Source organism: Gigantopelta aegis, chromosome 10 (genome assembly GCF_016097555.1).
Source record: "Gigantopelta aegis isolate Gae_Host chromosome 10, Gae_host_genome, whole genome shotgun sequence".
Classification (NCBI taxonomy): Eukaryota; Metazoa; Mollusca; class Gastropoda; order Neomphalida; family Peltospiridae; genus Gigantopelta; species Gigantopelta aegis.
In genome coordinates this window covers 41,889,154-41,910,229 of record NC_054708.1, presented here as the reverse complement: position 1 = coordinate 41,910,229, position 21,076 = coordinate 41,889,154, and the positions used below count along the sequence as shown (strand labels likewise).

Genomic DNA, 21,076 nt, shown 5'->3' with positions numbered 1-21,076 from the left:
TCCAATAAGTAAATAAGGGATGAAAACAAACTACCAGTTATTATTAACTTACAGGGCTCAGAGTGAATTTCTTCTCACTTGTCACAAGCCTTAGAAATGACACTTGTTAGTTAACTTGATAAGTTCTTAACTATTTATAACTCACTGCTATGATTAAATTTTTGTTGGTGCATTATAATTTTCCTTTCAGTTAAAGATGTTAGGTTTTTCCCTATCCCAAAATAACATTTAAGCTGCATATAGCAAATAAAGCAGATAAAATCAGGTTCTAGAGAACAATGTTTATTAAATGATGGTGATGCCATATTTAATTATTACTGATGGTGGCAAGAACAGTTCTAGACTGCCTCAATGAACACTTTGGAATTGATGAAACAGGTATAATGTACATTGAGTGTGTTTTTCATGGGGCCTTATATTCTACATGTAGCAACACTTTGGAATTTATGAAACAGGGTATAATGTACACTAAGTCTGTTTTTCATGGGACCTTATATTCTACATGTACCAGTTTACAAGACTACAGCAATGGCATTGTCATATCCTATACAACAATATACATGAACATCATAATAAAATGACACAATACTAAGTAGTGATATTTTCTTCATTATGTTTGTCTACTGCATGGGAGGGATGTAATTCATTTTATTTTTATGTGCATTGTTATTAATTCTAGGGTATCATACATATAAAAGCTCAAATATATGTGATACTTTTGGTAATGAGGATAATAACACACTCAATGTAAGTTTTACACACACATATATATACTACTTTCATTCTTTAACCTGTGAATGTGATTTACAGATAACCTTTTTATTTTCATGTGCATCTATACTAATTCTAGGGTATGCAGCATGGTAAGCTAATGATACATATGAAAAAAAAACACCAAAAAAACACATATGATATTTCTCTATTACCAGTAACACCCACAATGTACTTTAAAAAAAAAAAAAAAAAACTTTCATCCTTAATATTTTGATCTGTGAATAATGTGATTTACGGATAACCTTTTTATATTTTCCACTCAATAAACAGTATAGAAATTCGACATGCAAAAATCAAAGAGGTGCTGAAATTCATCTGTAACCTTAAGTGCAAACCAATAAAGCAAACTGTATTCAAGTTCGACACCAACTAGCAGCAGTTAGGCAAACAGTGAAAAGCAACTCGACCTTAATTAGTCTAGTAATAGGTTTTTGTTGACTGATTTTACGGATGTTGTATTTTCAAGAAAAGCATCATGATCTTTGGGGCATCTTGTCTGAAAACATCGAAATCAATGAAAAGTTTTCAAGAGCGAGAAATCAATCAATTCCCGACTGAGGGCTCGTCTTGTTTTGTTCGAGCGTCGATCAAGCCGTCCCAAATCATCCTCATCTCAGTGAACTGAGAGACTTTTCAAAACCCACAAGCCTGCCAACAAAATTATGACCGATGTTTTGCCACCACTGTTTGTGAATGTGTTCTTTGCAATTTGTCGTCATCAATCATTCTTTTTCTTCAACTTGTTCAAGATGTGGAAAAACTTAACAATGAGGAAAAAACAACTGATTGCAAGGCAGGCTATCTTCAAGCAGTTCGTGACAGGCTCACCCCGATAGCATTTCTTCGTAGTAACATTATTCCCAAGTTACAAATCCGTCGAAGATTGTTGATTCTTGATGCAGTGTATGTTTTGAGAGAAACAATTAACGGCTCACCATTACACGAAGTGTTAAAATATCTGCTAACAGCATATCAGTATTGGCTTGTTAAATCAATTAAACCTTTCACAAATATCATAATGTTAAAGCCACTTGCAATTTAAGCTGAAATGTGGTGAGTCGATGCCAATTTGGCAAAATATTTTTAACAGTAAACACATCTGAGAAACATACAGTCAAAACTTGAACTTTGTTAGTTATTTAACAAAAGCCTATCATTACTGCTGTCAATACCAAATTTATTATATGGCAATTAACTTTACTGAATGAAAGAAAACTGTACAATTATTAAAAGACTGCCCAAGATCACTTGAATTTGCAGAAAGTTGTAACAGTAATTTAAAAAAAATTAAAATAATGTAAAATGAAATATTGGTGGGGGGTTAATGGTGTAGCTTGAAAAACAAAAAGATATATTTTATAAACTGTAAATTTATAAATAATTTTCCTTCCGGCATAGTAAAACTAGAATCTTTATTTAAATTGATGAAAATAAAAAGCACTATATGTTATTTAAGTAAGAAATATACACAGTGAAACCCTCAAAACCAGACCCTCTGTAATCTGAAATTTCCTTATAACCAGACTTTTTTCATGGCCCCCTTTAAAATATTAGCACATAAATTAACCTCTATAATCCAGATACATGTACATCTTAAAACCAGACTCTTTTTTTTTCTCTTTTTTTTTTGGGGGGGTGGGGCGGTCCCCTGGGTGTCTGGTTTAGAGGAGCTTCACTGTATATATGAAAAATATGAACCTGCAACTCTCTACTTCTAGTGGTTTGGGCCTCTCCCACCTTCATCATTCTTTACAATTAGCTGCACCTTTTATACATATTAAAACAAAGATATAACTTTCAGTATTAAAGATTTACTGCTGCTTTGTTTATTAAATTACAGTAAAAACATTTCCCAAAATGCATGTACATGTATAACTAAGTAAAAACACAAAAATACATGCTATTTTCTGATCGTTTTAGGTATGCAGTGAGGTCAGAAGCATTGGACGTCTTATGAGTGATCTGTGACAACTCCCGACTAATACGTTGTCTCCGATAATGGATCACACGGCTTTTGACACATCGATTTCAACTCAGGTGGTGTTGGCCGTCACACTCGCAGTGCTTATGCTGCTGGTTACATTTGTTAATATGATTGTATGGATGGTCACACGTCTCATCAGTGGCAGAAACGACATGCTCAAATATTGCCAAGCCGGGATCGTGTTTGCCAATCTGATAGCAGCAACAGTCTGCCTTCCTGCTCAGCTATTGTACATCTCTTTTGGGTATTGGACATTTGGCATGCCACTGTGTATTTTTACAATTACCGTTAACTCCGCTGTATTCGTGGCAGTCATGTGGCTTGTTACGGTCCTGGTGATGGATAGGGTCTTGAAATCAAGCTTCCAAGACGTTTATTTAACTTTTCGAAAAAAGTACTCGAGGGCTTTTCATCTTCTAATCTGGGCAATTCTGCTGCTGTTGACATTGCCGTTCTTTCTAGTTGAGTTTCTGAAGCAGTCTTCTAAATTAGGTAATGACCGGTCACGATTTCACTGCCACGTGCCTTTTGATGCAACTGCCGCTCTTTTTTTGGTTATATTTGGCTTTGCAAGTCCTCTCATAATAGCAGGCGTGATGATGACTTTTTTGTGGTACAAAATAATAAAGGGCAGATTGATTAAAAGAAAGAAAATTTCACCAGTGAATGAATGCAAGTATATTACAATGTGTGATTCACGGTCAATGACCCCATGGGGAAGGAGCTGGTTAAACGATATTGAAAACAGAGTGAAGATGGGTCCAAACAATGTCCTTCCAGCTTTAAGAAGACATTCCATTGGCAATGATGAACCAGAGGCAAATACAAACTTGCCACAGGAACGGCGAAACAGCCTGCCCGAAGCAATCAGTGAAGCACACACAATTTCAGAAGAAAAGACTCCCACAGACAGTCAATATTATTCGACATCACGTGAGAATAGCTGGGGTAAAGCAGCGCTGGCAATAACAAGTCATACACCATCTTTAAGTCAGGTAATAATAGGAACATGTCTTTGTGGCATGCAGAGTGAATTATCTGCCAAAGCAAGGCCTAGTGATACGGCACAACATAAACAATTCCGTGAAACAAAAACCGCATGTGAGAAAACACCACAGAACAGAGTATCATATGATCTTGGTCCATCTCATCATTATAGCATCCATCAGAGGACTCCAGTGCAAAGCTTCTGTGTTAACCAAACCAAAGATGATCTCAATTTGCCTGGAACTGTCCAAACTGATGAACGAGACCAACAAACTGCAGAAACAAAGACAAACAAAAACAGTGTAAGAAGAAAAGAACAGGGTCGACGTCAATCAAGTATGAGCTTCACTGATGACATGGAACCACTACCAGAACACCACAAGAAAGGCAATCTGTGGGTAAGAGGCAGCAGAGTGGAGAATGATCTACACATTGGCTATGATGATGATGGAGATGATGAAGATGATGATTGTGATGATGATGATGATGATGAAGAAGTACGAGTATCCAAGGTTTTAACAGTAATGGTAGGTCTGAACACAGTACTGTGGCTTCCCCTCCTGTGGACATACTGCCAGCAGACATTCTGTGACAGCTGCCACGTGAGTCTGTCAGTGTGGATTGTGTTGAAGATCCTCGGACAGATCAGTCTCATCACCAATGCCGTGTGTCTGCTGGTTGCTCACAAAGACTGGAAACCTCTCCTTAAATACATTCTGTCAGGATTTGGCTCGGTCTCCTTCCAGTGTCTTCACAGGTGGTGACCTTTATTTGGCCATTACACAAATGTTTTCAAAACATCATAGGCACCAAACATTTTGTATTTATGATATTAAATTTTGACTATCCAAGTATTTGGTGTGAATTTTACAATTTATTATTGATATTTACTCACTTATTTGCTTTTGCATTTCATTTGCTAAAGTGTTAAAGTGTGGATCTTTACTTACCTACATCCTACTTTAAGTATAAATAAATCAATATTGTCATCATAATAGCAGGTGCTGGTTACACACACACATATATATTATATATATATCACAATACACTGTTTTGACTTTATTTATTACTGATTAATTATTCTAATGTTTTAAAGCTGAACATAAATGTGACAGCAAACTGAAGAAAAAGCCTCCTAAACATGTATGTGGTGCTACAATTCATATGTTGATAGCTGCAGGATATGGCTTTGCTTTATCCAGTCATAATTTGACAATACAAACATTGGCTGCAGGATAGTGAAAACAGACCAGGAGCTTGAACCACAGCTTGGTGCAAGTATAAAATATGTTATATCATCGTTACCACTGAGTTTCACAATAACTGTGTAATTCAGTTAGGATATATAATAATATATATTAACACACACGGTCTCTGTTTACATTGCATTACATGAAAGTATTCCTACTCGGAGCAAGATGTGTGCTTTGGGGCCATGATACAGGATCAAAGCAACAAGCACATGTTTTTTTCATGATTTCATTATCTACTTGTAGGTTTCATTACTTATATATGCTGCTATGTGTCTGGCTAATGCCCTTATGTATTCAAAGCCAGACCACATTTACACATCCTAACACTATCACATCATAATCAGTCTACTAGAACAGTTGCTTGCATGCATTATAAATACAAGTAATTTCTGGATTTTGAACATAATGAAGTGCTCAAGAGCTAGAACAAAGTACAACATATGGAAATAGAAAATGAATTTATTGATGCATTGCTATAGAGATGAACAAAGACTGGATATATATTGGTACATGTAATTGGGTAAAATGTTTTTAAACAACCAGCATTTCACAAACATGTAAATAATTACAGTTGCATCCACTTGTGCATGTTGCAGAAAGGATTGGCTTAAAAATTAATTGTCACAGCTTCAAGTAAAAACTAATTTATTAGATTGATAGATAGACATACATACAGACAGACAGACAGACAGACAGACAGATAGATATAGATAGTGATATCCCACATATGATTGTCTGCTCTACTGTGATGACCAGGATGCCTAAGCCATATCATCCAATGAAATTAACACTACTGAAAATGAATAATCTGTGACACATAAGCTAACTGTGTATGTATGACTGCACCATGAACACGTAGTTGGAAAAGATATCTAAACATCTATTAGATAAGTTTTAAGACAACTCATTTTCAGATAAATAGTACATGTATCTAAGAGTCACTGATTAGTAAAATTGTCTATATAATTAAAAGCTGCCGAACGTCTTCATTAATTATAGCTGAATGTTTAATGAACACTGTGCAACAAACTCATTTCTATCCATGCCTACATCTGATTAAAGTTCAAGCATGCTGTTCTAGACACCTCCCTGAGCCACATGCATCTCCATCAGCAGTCTGTCTTGAACAGACCAGCAAGGGTATTCACATTCATGTTTTTAATTAAAACACAAATAACCAGCACACATACAGATCTCACTTATTTGGGCACAACCGGTTTTTTTGTCTGTTCTGGGCACAGCGAGGTCTTTTCAACACAGTTATGTTATTAACAGCTGCTGAAGAATCATAGATACCAGGCCTCACATGAGGTCCAAATTATAGGGTGAAGTCTCTTCTCGTTTTTCACTTGATTTTTTTTTTTTTTACTTAAATTTTTTAAAATAAAATACTAATAAGTTTGCTATTATTATTTGTATGTTGAATTTATTCATTTAAGAGAAAGTGTGTAAAATGTGTCTCTAACAATGTAATATACATTAAATATGAACAAAATTAATACCCAAACAAATAGGCCCTTTAGGAAAAATGTTCGTCGACCGTTCGAATTCTTCCTTCTGCTGACTGATAATGATTTTCGTTGTTATACAGAGTTACAGATAGTGTAAATGTAATTTAGTATCAAAACAAACTTGAAGTAGAACTAATAAAGCACAGTTATATCTGTTGTTCTCTACGTGAGCTGTGACATTCAGAATATTTACTAATAACTGAACTAACAACTAGCAATAATAAAACGACACCAATAAGTAACTCTTTGACCAAAGCAAAAATTCAAAGCTTATAACCAGCCATTTAGCTATGGGTCACGAAAACTGTACTCATTGTGATCAAGTGACAGTATTATAATTATGAGCGTGAAATAAGCAGCTTATGAATAACGTTTTATTGAGTAAATTAAATTTTAATTAAAAAAAATATTGGATATACCAGTATACAAAATAAACAATAGAGTTATTAAAAGTTATATGCTTCAACAGCCAGTAGCAGATTTTACTTTTAGCGTCCAACACAGGTATGGTCTGGGCTAGACATGCATGATTTTGTGGAGCCTGTGACCCTTTGAATGCACAGATACTTAACACTTTTTCATCATTCATCTGTGACTGTGTGAAATGGAAGTGTTAACTCTTTGTTTTTTTACAAGGCGACACCGATGTGGCTTTTGAATTAATGACAGGGTTAAGTTACATTGATCACGATGAAGGTTTGGCTCAATTAGACCATTGGGGTGAAGCCTGGATACGTGTACACCTATTCACAAATGCAATTCAAGTCATTTTAATTTAATTAAAACATAACATTTCAGTGGTTTCAATGTAAAATGTTATGAGGTCAGCATATTTGTAATTAATTGTTTTGGTCCCACTATTTTAAATATAACCTTTATTTATGGCACAAGATTTATTGCTTTCACTTTGGTACAATCTAAAGCCCTACCCATATTAGTTGTGTAGAACTGGTACATTAAGTGTGTTAAGAAATTGTTTTCCATCATATTCTGTCTTACCATGCAATATAAGAAGATGTAACATTATTTCCTGTTAAAAGCACAATTCTTTGCTTTGTGTTGCACAGAACTGTATAATAGTATACCTTTTCATGGCTTCGTATGGCTATCAATTTTTTTTTCTAGATTCAAATACATATGTAGTTTAGATTTATTTTTTTTTGCATTTACCCATCTATTTGTCCATCCTTCTTTCCATCCATATCCTCAGCCTGGGTTAATATGAAATACATTTTTAAATTCTGTCAAATTTGTTTTTACAATACAATTGCTGGCAAGAAGAATATCAGAAATTTTGCTAAATCAAGATACAAATATTATACATAGTGGAAATTGATGTCTGCATATGATATTCTTTATTTATGAAACACATGCATGCATCCGCCTACATGTACATGTACATTTAACCTCCAGGTAAGGCTCAATTATGTGGTGCTAATGAAACTGGTATGCTTGTGATCAAAAGACTATCGTCAATCATATAGAGATTTATTTAGTACTCTTTTTCTACACTATATCAAAGATAACATGCAGGTTTCTATTTTATTAACAACAGGTGGAGCTAAATGATGAAAATTAACTGATGCCACTCAATTACTACCTAATGTACACCTTAGCTGTAAGGTGAACAAACTCTAAATTCAGAACACCTGTGATTTAAAATTAAAAATATTGAACTTCTGACTACTTATTAAATATGTCTATAACAAATAAGCTTCATGTATGTCTAAATATATTTAGAATAAATTAACATACAGGTTCAAATTTAACATTTCAAGTTTAATTTATCTGTACTGTATTTTTTTTTTTTTTTTTTTTTTTTTTTTTTTTTTTTTTTTCTCTTCAGGTTTTCAAAGTACTTTTAAAATATTTTTCTTAGAAAAATAATCATGAATTTGGAACTGGATGAAATGCATAATGATTATCTACTAATGTAGTTTTCACTGTATCCACATTCATAATCCAAAATAAATTCTTTACAAACAGGAAGGAAGGAAATGTTTTATTTAACTATGCACTCAGCACATTTTATTTATGGTTATATGGCATCAGACATATGGTTATGGACCACACAGATATTAAGAAAGGAAACCCGCTGTCGCCACTTCATGGACTACTCTTTTTGATTAGCAGCAATGGATCTTTCATATGCACCATCCCAGACAGGATAAAACATGTCACGGCCTTTGATATATCAGTCGTGGTGAACTGGCTGGAACGAGAACTAGCCAAATGGGCCCACTAATGGGGATCGATCTCACACCAACCGTGCATCAAACAAGCACATTACCACTGGGCTACATCCCCCACCCCCCACCCCCCCCTTACAAACAGATTTATGTGCCGACATCCAATAGCCGATGATTAATAAATCAATGTGCTCAAGTGGTGTCGTTAAAAAAAAAAAGTTTTCAAATTTATTTGTTTATTTTTCTTTTATTTTTTTTTCTTTAGGTTTTCAAAGTACTTTTAAAATATTTTTCTTAGAAAAATAATCATGAATTTAGAACTGGATGAAATGCATAATGATTATCTACTAATGTAGTTTTTACTGTATCCACATTGATTTTTATCATGTCATAATCGTTAATAAATTCCTTACAGATTTATGTGCTTGCATTCTTTCACAATAGTGCTGGGGTGTCGTTAAACATCTATTCTATTCTATTCTTTCACAAAACTAAGTTTTACAAAAATGCCAGTATTTTTTTATTTTTTTATTTTATGGAAAATTAAAATATACAAATGAAGTAATATTTCAGTGAGGTCACTTTTTATTCAGAGTTTTAAATGATAAACGTGTTAGAATGTGAAAGTGTGAGCAGTAAACATTGAACTCCTGTGAGACCCCGTCTATTTAACAGTTATTTTCGATAACACACTGATATTTCAACTGTAGGATAAGCATATTGATGTGTGCATGGTGGGAATAATTGCACAGGTGCTTAATGGCCTATAAAAGCAACATGTCTATAAATATTAAGCAAATTTCTTTCAAGCTTTTCCACAGGGGAGCCCACGTGCAATAAAAGTGATGACAGCTGGATTATACATACAAAAGCTGGGTCTTGTATATAAAGGCTGCACCAGTTACAAGTGATCATCTCTCCTATAGCCAAACATGTTTTGGACCCTGTGTTTAGATATAGATAAGGGGGGGTGGGGGGTGGGGGTGGGGGGAGAACCATCAAATAAATAACACTTAATTATTTTCCAATAAACCGAATGTTCATTTCCCTGGACAAACATAATCTGTCAAAATAAATAACAGTTTGGTCAATTAGGATGGAAATATCAATGTGTTTATGAGTCTTTCCGTAAATCATCCGACCACACAGTGGACATGGCTGATTAAAAAAAAGAAAGGAGAAAAGGTTCAACATAAATGAAATGACAGTATTTTAAACTGAAGCATTTAATAGTGTCTCGATATATATAAACATTTTATGAGAATATCATCTAGTTACCAAAGCATATTGTTTATCAGCATGTAGGTATTATAATATTAATATTAATGATACATATGTTCCATTTATGAGTCTAGAAACTAGACAAACATTTTAAGAAGACAAATAATACTTTCTAGGATTAATATTAATAGCAATCAAGCATGCACTAGCATGAACATGCCGATGATTAATTAATCAATGTGCTCTAGTGATGTTGTTACACAAAGCAAATTTTAACATTATCATAGATACATGAATACAGTGAAATCCCTCTAAACTGGACACTCACATAATGAAGACAAAAAAAAAAAAAGTAAAATTTTAAGAGGTATCTGGTTTAGAGATGAAAAGGGACTGTGAAAAAATTCCAGTTTTAAAAGGGTCTGGATTTGAGGGTTTTCATTATATATATATATAGTTCTTTTGAGGAAATACAGAAAAAATCATTAACTGATCAAAGAGCGCACTAGTTTGTTTAAATGAATGGCAGTTAAGCCTATCTGCTGGTTCTGTCATACAGATATTTGTGGATGGCTTAAGGACACAAGTAAAACATGTAGCATCAAGCTAAAATAATGAAATATTAATATTGCAATATTCAATCTGGTCGAGACTATTGACAGAGTAAATAATTCATTGGACCCACTGGACTGTAGAAAATAAAATTGTAACACATTACAGTTGCAAAAACAAGAACTAATCATACTTTAAAAAACCCACCCACTATGGTAATCAAATAGAACACTTGCATGTAGCACTATATCTGGTAAATAAATAATAAAAACAAAAAAAAGTTTTAAAATATTTGTAATGGAAACAAAGAACATTACATGTATTTATATAGATTACATGAACATGTGTTTATACAAAAGTTAGGGTACAGTGACTTGTTTTATTCTCTGAGTGAGTGTCAGGGGAATATTTCAGTTCTCCATGAGTTTTTTTTATTTCATACTGCACACATATGAATAAAAAACTTGACTTTGATACTGCTTTTTAATTATCAGAACACACATGTTCATAAAAACAGAAAATAATGGGGATTTTCAATGTCAACAACAGCTATCAAACATTAGTAATACATCAGTAGTCATTTTTATCAACCAATTAAAAATGTTTTACTCACACCAATACGTTCAGACATCTGCTGATAAGTACATTAAATAAATCAACTGCATCAAACGATCATCATGATAGAGATTTTATAATTATGTCACATATATAGAATACTAAACGAGCTTGCCTCTCATACCATTTTTATGAAATGAGTGAAGAGTTTTGGTATCTGACTCGCTTTCGCTCGTCAGATACCAACAGTGTTCACGAGTTTCATAAAAATGGTATGACAGGCAAGCTGGTTTAGTATTTTATTTATTACAAACTAATTGCAAAGATGCTGCTATGCAATGTCGAGACCTACTACACGTTATTTTTCTACAAATTGGGTCAGCAAGTGATCTACGTCACGCTCATGTCACATCAATATTACACTAGTTAGATGTTGAGTGATTGTTATGACATAAGCAATATCTTACACTGGTGTGTAATAAAATGAAATATACAAATTACAAAAGCTGATTGTAAAAGAATATAATAAAGACAATTACTTATTTGTTTTTAATTTTGAAAATACTTTTATTTTTTTATTTTAATTCTTAAATATTAAGAAATGTTACACAACAAGCATTCTGAGAGACCTGTTAAAGCATTACGTGTCGCCTACTAGGACCAACAAATTTCCGTTTCTCCTACTTTCAAAGACCATAACTGCAAAAAATTACCGTAGTTAATCGCCATGAAAGTCAAACTTGATCTGTAACAGTACATGTACATGATAAAGTTACAGTATACACAATATGTCAGCTCAGAATCTTGATGAATTGTCCGTAAAACTTTATGTGGGATAGACAGACAGACAGACATACAGACAGATGGAGACAAAATCAGTTGGACCAGTAGAGGACTAATAAACTGATATATGTAATAAAACAAATCATCCACTTTAGAAAATAATGATTTCAAAAAGAAAAGAATAGGCCTTTCGCCCATTAACCTGCATTAAACCCAATAATGGGATCGATCCCCATCAGTGAGGCCATTGAGATATTCCAGCCAGTGAACCACAACTGATATATCAAAGGTTGTAGTATGTGCTATCCTGTCTGTGGGATGGCACATATAAAAAATCCCTCACTACTAATGAAATTTTTTATTGACATTCCTCTCTAAGACTCCATGTACAAAATACCAAATGTTTGACATCCAATAACCAATGATTAATAAATCAATAAGCTCTATAGCATGTATGTTAAACAAAACATAACTTTATCTTCTTAATGGGCAAAAGACCTACATTGTATGCTTCTATTTTTAAAATAATCAATTTTTAAGAGACACATGAATGTTACCTTATTTTTTATATTTGTTTAAACTTTGCATAATTTAATTTCTATCGCATTTCATTCCACTTGTTCATTTTAAATTCAATTATTCTCTACTTGTTTTCAACAGTATAGTAATGATGATATATGGAAAGACCTCGTTGTAATAACTCATAAAATTAATTATATTGGTCATTAAATGAATGGTGTAAATAATGTCTTTCCATATATCATCTTCATTAAATTTATTATAACTATTATTCTTATAATAATAGCTAGCATAGTGTATTGTGAGACGAGAAGGATGTTTTTTTTTAATTTTTTGTTTTGTATGTGTGTAAATACTGAAGCAAGATGTACATGTACATATATGTAGTAGCAAACAATTTTATTATTTTGACAAAGGTTTATACCGTAGCTAAAAGGCCAAATAAAGAGTGATAACATTGATATGGATTTTATTCAATCATTATTTTGGGTTTTTATTTTGTATCTTTTGCATACAGGAATGTGGGGTTAGGGCTTGCGTGCACATGTATGCATGCATTCATGTGTGTGTGCTTTTGTGTGCTGTGCACATGTGTGATTCATTCAATTTATTTTCATGCTTATATCCAATTAAGGTTCAAGTATGCTCTCCTAGGAACACACCTCAGCTATCTGGACTGTCTGTCCATGTCCGTGGGTTAGTTGTTAGTTGTTAGTTGTTAGTGGTTAATGACAGAGCAGTCTGTATAAAGGCCTTACACCTACATGTACTCAATGAGTCATTAAACTCACTCTGGGTGGGAGCCAGATGGCTTAATCACTACACCACCCAGGCCGATGCACGTATGTGTGTGTGTGTTCATCATATCATTCATTTTATTTTTTAACTTATGACCTCACACAAGCTCTCTCCCACTGAGCTGCATCCCATGATGCCAAGTAGTGATACAAAAAGAAGTGGCTTCACAAAAGCTAATCCCATCTGTGTTGAACTCTACGAGTAGGATACAGGATTACCGTAAATGACATCTGTGCTGCAATCAGAGACATCCATTTGGGGGCGCCACCTGTAGAAGCTGCTAATCAATGTCACTTAAAAAGATCGGTTTAGAGCTGGTAGAAATTGATCAAATGCCAGAGGAGAAAAGATTATGTACACAAAACAAATGATCGAACAGGGTATTAATGGAAGGGTAATGACCAGCGTCGGTACTGGTTGGCTCTATTGTGGACATAGCTGGAGACATGTGAGAAATGTTTTAAAAAGAAGTAAATGGAAAACATGGAAGAAATGAGTTTAATTGATAATGACATCAGATGAATACATGTACATGTATGTGTTTGGTGACAGATTGATTTTGTGTATATTTCAAGTCTCCGCCCTCGTCAATAATCAAAATTAGATGTGAGGCATTTGACAAGACAAATGATTGAATTTTTGCTGCATCTTAATAAGGCACTAGTACAAATAGGTCACATCTGGATAAGGTACTCTAGTACAAAAAGGTTACGTTCTGAAAATGGAACAAACATTCTGAGAGTAAAGTTAAAGCAATAAATGTCCCCTACCAGGCTCAAAAAAATTTTCATATCTCCTAAGTTCAAGGGCCATAACCTTGTCAAAAATGGGTAAATGTGCATCAAAGTCAAAATTGATCTGTAACTATGTGAAAAAGCTATATATAACATTTCAACTCAATATCTTGAAGCATTGTGAAAAAGGTATTTAAAAAATATATGTGGAAAAGATGGACAGATGGATGGACAAATGCACTGGAGACGAAACCTATAGTCCCCTCTGGTTTGACTGGTAGGGGACTAATAATAAAGCATTACAGCCAATAAACAAAAAGCATTGTGTTTTGCTTTACTTATTCATTCCCCAACCTGTGGACAACTGTTAGATTAGATATAAATTATGTGAGTTAGGTATACATTTTGGTGTCATTACCAAGTGTGACAGAGTGTAAGTGATTTTTATATAGGTAATAGGACTGTCAGTGTGATATCTTGAAACAGATAAATCATAGACAAGTGATCGATCTGTTTCATGACATCATACTGAGAGTTTAAAAAGTCATCAGGCTCCCATTTTTGTAGGGGTGGAGAAGCTGATTTTTGCCCAAATTAAATGAAAATGCCAGGATCTGGATAACAATGTTTATTCATATTTTCAAACAGCTATATAGAATCACTGTACATTTTTACATGGATTATAACTACTATTGTGAGTAGAATGATGGAAATACATGGTGAAAAGTATTCAGGCATGCTCATTTTGACTAAACTTCCCTATAATTTTTGCCCAACTGTAAAGGGTGTGGGGGTGTGGAGGTATGCAGTTGACTGTATTGTGATTGGTTAATTACATTCTTTTTCTGGGATCAAATGAAAATAACACCCTGAAAGCTAATGATGTCATTAGAAAGTGATGTCATTAGCAATTGGAACAGGCCAAGTTGATGGTTCAAGGGTCTACAGTGAGTATTTTTTTCACGAAATACTAAATATACAGTTAGTTCCGTACAAAAACGATTCAGTTTACAATGGACATAACCATATGGAGTTTTTAGGTTTGCGGGTGTTATTGTCTATTTGATGTCCACAAGTGTTTCATTTTTAACCTCAGGCTAATGCCTTCAGTCAAAAATGACATTTGCGCAAATCTAAAAACTCCATATGGATATCTCCTAATTGTAAAAATCATACTCCGAGAAAGTGCACCGCAGAAACTACAGAATTTTATTCATTCATTCATTCATTATACGTTATTTCCATGCTTATACCCACTTAAGGTTCAAGCATGTTGTCCTGGGCACAATCACAGTACATCATAAACAGATTACTAGGTTCGTGTTCATTAGATACTATGTACCTTATTATTCAAAGTACAATTAATAGTTGCTTGCCATGCTATCAGTGTCCTAAGAACTGGTATGTCAGAGGTCACGGTAAATGTATATAGGGAATAACTGGTTACTGTCTTAAGATATTGGCTTTATCCTGCGAAGGTTAGAATGGTGAATGCAGCAAGGCTCTGCCAAGCTGCATTCGCCATTCGACCTGAGCATTTCTTTTATCCTGCAGTCTTACAGGAATAGTCAGAAAATCATTATTTATTCCACTTTTGTATACACAAATCGAGTATCGTCAACCTAGCAAGGCTTTTGCTATATGACGTCATACAAAACACATGACGTCATTTTTTGTAAGATGCTAACTACATTCTGTCACATTTAAAAAGCGTTTCTAAACTCCAATTCATAAACAAATATACAAGTTTTGTACTGTTATCGCAAAACTAAAATTTATTTGCATTTACTGTACTAAATCAAAAGATTTAAAGAGGATGTTTATTGAAAATCTAGTCTGAAACACTCGAGTCGAGTTGGGTTTATGTCACGTGAGATTTATCTAGTCATCATATCTTGCCAATGTATACAGTGACTGCAGGATAAAATGTAATATTCTGCTGGTAGTAAAGTGTGCATAAAGAACTTATTGCTGCTAATAAAAAATAATAACACATTAGGAAACACTCAGTTTTTTCTTGAGCACTGTCAGCCCATTTTAGTAAATGTTTGACACCCAACAACCAACGGCAATAAACAAATGAGTGCTGGGATGTCGTTAAACATTCCTTTCTTCTCTTTAATTACCGCTAGACTTCCTGTGTCTTGATTTAGTTTTGCTGCAATAATACATGTGCCACAGATCACAGCAGACTAAGGCTATTGATCCTATAAATCAAACAGTGGTGTGCTAGCTCAGGTGAGCTGAAAGCCATCTGTAAAAACAGTCCTCTTTAATGTCACATACTTAATATCTCTGGATCGTTAATTTTTCTAATCACACATATAAAAAAAAAAAAAATGTGGTTATAAAAAACATACCTGAATGCTCTTTTAAAGTTAAAAGGGATATTGGTTGTGGTGTTTTATGGTGCCTACTGCATTAGTTCTATTACATACCTGACATTTTGTTATTGGCAAGACAAAGTGCATTTTCATCTAAGTTAAAGGATATGCATGTAGGTGTATTACTTGATTTTCTTGTATGTCTTTTGTTTGTTTTGCTTTTGTTTTACAATTAAAAATATAACAATCTGTTTTACAGTACACAGAAATGTATTACATTTAGGTCTGTTGTGAACAAAGTGCTATAGTACACGTACACTCATGAAGTGGCAAAATGGAGCATGTTGTACACAGAGTGCTATAGTACATGTACACCCATGAAGTGGCAAAATGGAGCATTGTTGTACACAGAGTGCTATAGTACATGTACACCCATGAAGTGGCAAAATGGAGCATGTTGTACACAAAGTGCTATAGTACATGTACACTCATGATGTGGCAAATTGGAGCATGTTGTACACAAAGTGCTATAGTACATGTACACTCATGAAGTGGCAAATTGGAGCATGTTGTACACAGTGCTATAGTACATGTACACTCATGATGTGGCAAAATGGAGCATTGTTGTACACAAAGTGCTATAGTACATGTACACCCATGAAGTGGCAAAATGGAGCATGTTGTACACAGAGTGCTATAGTACATGTACACCCATGAAGTGGCAAAATGGAGCATGTTGTACACAGAGTGCTATAGTACATGTACACCCATGAAGTGGCAAAATGGAGCATGTTGTACACAGAGTGCTATAGTACAAGTACACCCATGAAGTGGCAAAATGGAGCATGTTGTACACAGAGTGCTATAGTACATGTACACCCATGAAGTGGCAAAATGGAGCATGTTGTACACAGAGTGCTATAGTACATGTACACCCATGAAGTGGCAAAATGGAGCATGTTGTACACAGAGTGCTATAGTACAAGTACACCCATGAAGTGGCAAAATGGAGCATGTTGTACAGAGTGCTATAGTACACGTACACCCATGAAGTGGCAAAATGGAGCATGTTGTACACAGAGTGCTATAGTACACGTACACCCATGAAGTGGCAAAATGGAGCATGTTGTACACAGAGTGCTATAGTACACGTACACCCATGACGTGGCAAAATGGAGCATGTTGTACACAGAGTGCTATAGTACACGTACACTCATGAAGTGGCAAAATGGAGCATGTTGTACACAGAGTGCTATAGTACACGTACACCCATGAAGTGGCAAAATGGAGCATGTTGTACACAAAGTGCTATAGTACACGTACACCCATGAAGTGGCAAAATGGAGCATGTTGTACACAGAGTGCTATAGTACATGTACACTCATGAAGTGGCAAAATGGAGCATTTCAAGCACCCATGTGAAAATTAAGACCACCTAAACAGATAGCCACAAAAGGTTGGTAGAACCGAGCACAGACTGGTATGCCAGATATGGAGAAGGGTTTAAGCTGCCATGATGTATGATGTATGTATGTGCACAGTACATAAAAACTGACACAATTCGAACCTACTGCACTAATTCACATAGCAATGAACAATCAAAGACCTCCACTCCCCCTCCCCCTCAATCATCCATAAAAATTATCAACAAATTAACCATAGTAAAGAATAGTATTTTAGTATGGTTAAATACTTGGTTTGAAAGCGATGTAACAGCTGTGTAATAGTATTCAGCAATATTAAATATCAAGTGGCTTGGCTTGGCTAGATTTGTAACGTGATATACCTTTATGGTTTCGAACACGCCTATCTCGAGTCCGGCTTCCGATAAGATCGGGGGTCTGACTTGGGGCTTGTGGTGCACTATGGGGATTAGCAGTGCACTAGTAGTTCAACTGTATTCCAATAGAAATCAACTTTGCATCTCAGTGTTCTAAAACATCAGTGTAAAGAACCAGGTCGAATAGTTCAGAACTTTGCTAATAAACTCCGAGTCAAGACTTGATTGTGGGGTTCTTGTTTCTTTGTTATTGTTGTTTTGTTGGGGTTTTTGTTGGGTTTTTTACAGGGTGGGGTGTGATGGAGTACGTAATTAATTTAATATTTACATGCTTACATGTTTATTTTCAATTAAGGTTTAAACATGTTTTTCTGAGAAGTCACACAGCTATCTGCACCGCTTGTTTAGCACAGCTATTAATAGTAAGAAGTAAACTGGCATCATGGTCTGGTGTACTCTGCACTGACCTGTGCACTCATTCTGGTTTGGAACTGGAATACGAACCTAACAGGGTTCGGTCTTTAAAGACGTCATCCTGGCAGCTAGACTTTTAATATACAGCTTATATATACATGTACATGTTTCTTAACTAATCCTAAGGCCAAGCATAAGACTAGTCCTTGTATTAAATATATAGTGTATCAAACAGGATGTTTCTGGCCCTTGTAATTCAATAATCACCTTTATGATGAGCCAAGTAATAATCAAAGAAAAATATTTTTCCACCAAGTTTGTTTTTTTAATTTTTGTAACACAGTTTCAAGGTTCATACACATTGTTTTCAAGAAATCTGCTGAAGGTTCATTTTATTTAATTGATGATCATGTGAATCAAGTCTTCTTAGAGATACTTTTTCACAATATACTATCCACAATCAGAATTTTAAATCTTTCACAAAATGTGGTCTTTGATGATTTGTGGAACAGAAATGGAGTTTGTGTGTACCTGATGCATGTATGTTAATTAAATGAGGACCTGTAATGGAAAAGTGGGTCAAACCTAAACTGAAAAAGTAGGCTAACCTGCAATGGAAACGTGGGTCAAATCTGCAATGGAAATGTAGGACAAACCTTTAATTGAAAAATAGGTCAAATCTGTAACAGAAAAGTGGGTCAACCTGTAATGAAATGTGGGCCAAACCTGTGAAGACATGTTGAAGTTGGGGCAAAGTCTGAAAAGCGATTCCTACCTTTATCAAGTCTAGGTGGTGGCCTGTACTTGAAACCCGACTGGCTCCAGAAAACTGGAATGGAACCTCGAACTTGAACAAATGACACCAAGTGAGGAGAAAACTCAATTATCTGAGGAAAAGAGAGAAAAGTAAAAACAGAACGACTGTTATTCAAACTGTTACAACAATAAGATATTTTAGTGCTTTATTAACAAGAAAACAGTTATTGATGATATTTTAATAACAGTAATGTACAGTTATGATCAGCATTCACTCCTTCACCCTACTGTACCCCAGTATTTTGATGATAGCAACGACAGTCTTTGGTTTCTTGACACAGCAATGGTAAGTTAAAAAAACAAAAATCCATCAATAACTGAAATTAAGATAGTGAAGGGGGAATAACTCTTAGCAGACACTGTGGAAACAAGACAGAACTTGGTTACCAATGACAAACATTAATAATACATGTTGAGAATATACTGAAAAATAGGTACATAGCAGAATCATAACACTGACACTATTGATTGGGCTACATCTGACTTTAAACTATTTGACCACCTTTCAAAACTTAAGCTTTATTGTTTCTTTGTCATCAATAGTTCACAGAAGAATTATTTTTTATTAAAAAAAATAGCTGGGGCTCATCAGGAGATACCTGTTCTGTTTCCACATAGTTAGCACAAGCTCCACTTTCATCTATACCCCGTTTCTTGGACCTAGTTCCTGGAAAAAGAAAACAGGGAGAAATAATTAATGCTTGTTAATGCTTAATGTTTGTTTGTTTTGTCTTGTTTAATGACATCACTATAGAGCACATTGATTTATTAATCATCAGCTATTGGATGTCAAACATATGGTCCTTTTGACACAGTCGTAGAGAGGAAACCCGCTACATTTTTCCATTAGTAGCAAGGAATCTTTTATATGCACCGTCCCACAGACAGGATAGCACATACCACGGCCTTTGATAGACCACTGGCTAGAGCAAAAAATAGCCCAATGGGCCCACAGACGGGGATCGACCCTAGACCAACCGTGTATCAAGCGAGGGCTTTACCACTGGGCTACGTCCCGCCCATTGAGTAATGTCCACTGGAAATTAATTAAAAACCACCTAGTTTTGACTGTGTGGCTTATACTTAGCAACTAAATGGGAACATTTTGTGGATACAAAACACTGAAATTAATGTTCTGTGTATCCAGAGGATATTGGAAAATCTTGACAGTAATTACACTGTCATTACATCAATATTTAAGGTATATTAGAGAAAACAATACAGAAACTGTAGATTTGAATGAATATATTTATGGTAATTAACTATGAAGCTGGAATCATACTGATGTGCTTCTCATAAGTAATTTATTAACGTCATCTTGGTAAATACCCAGAAGATGCAGAATATGTAAAAACTGTAAATATGACATTTAAACTCCATCGGTACAGACAATTACTTCAAGGTGCATTTTTGACTGCAATTAATTTCCAGGTTTATGGTTTGTGTGTGTATATATATATATATATATATATATATATATATATATATATATATATAAGGCCTTAATCTAGAATTCAAAAAGTAGAAGTGACTTCTTCCTTCCCAGAAGAAATGGGAGAAGTTTGATAAAAATAGGCAAACTGAACATTTATCGGTACATTTTGTAATGTTTCGCCATGTTCCACATTCAATCGATAAAATTCTGAATTATACACTTGGTTCTTATCATAATATTTTGATATAAAACACTATGTTCCGGTAATTAATTCTAAACACCTAATTGCATGTTTCATTAACAACATGATATTATTAAGTAGTTGATAATGTGTTATTATGTTAAGATGAAAGTAAGCTAGAATTAGTATGTTCTGGCATTACTGAAATGAATGTGGCTGACACTGGCAAATATACTGCTTTATATCACCCAACTAGTATTGCGCAA

At 34.5% G+C, this 21,076-nt stretch overlaps 1 protein-coding gene across 1 annotated transcript in view; it reads right to left on the bottom strand.

Annotated features, from left to right (window-relative positions):
* The window catches only part of LOC121383634 (phosphatidylinositide phosphatase SAC2-like), a 296,678-nt gene that overhangs the window by 259,941 nt on the left and 15,661 nt on the right, over positions 1–21,076 (bottom strand). Inside the window, exons 8-9 of the mRNA XM_041513728.1 lie at positions 19,794–19,861; positions 19,154–19,265 (exon numbers count right to left, since the gene is read on the bottom strand). Coding sequence (XP_041369662.1) covers positions 19,154–19,265; positions 19,794–19,861 — 180 coding nt within the window. The remainder of the gene's footprint in view (positions 1–19,153; positions 19,266–19,793; positions 19,862–21,076) is intronic.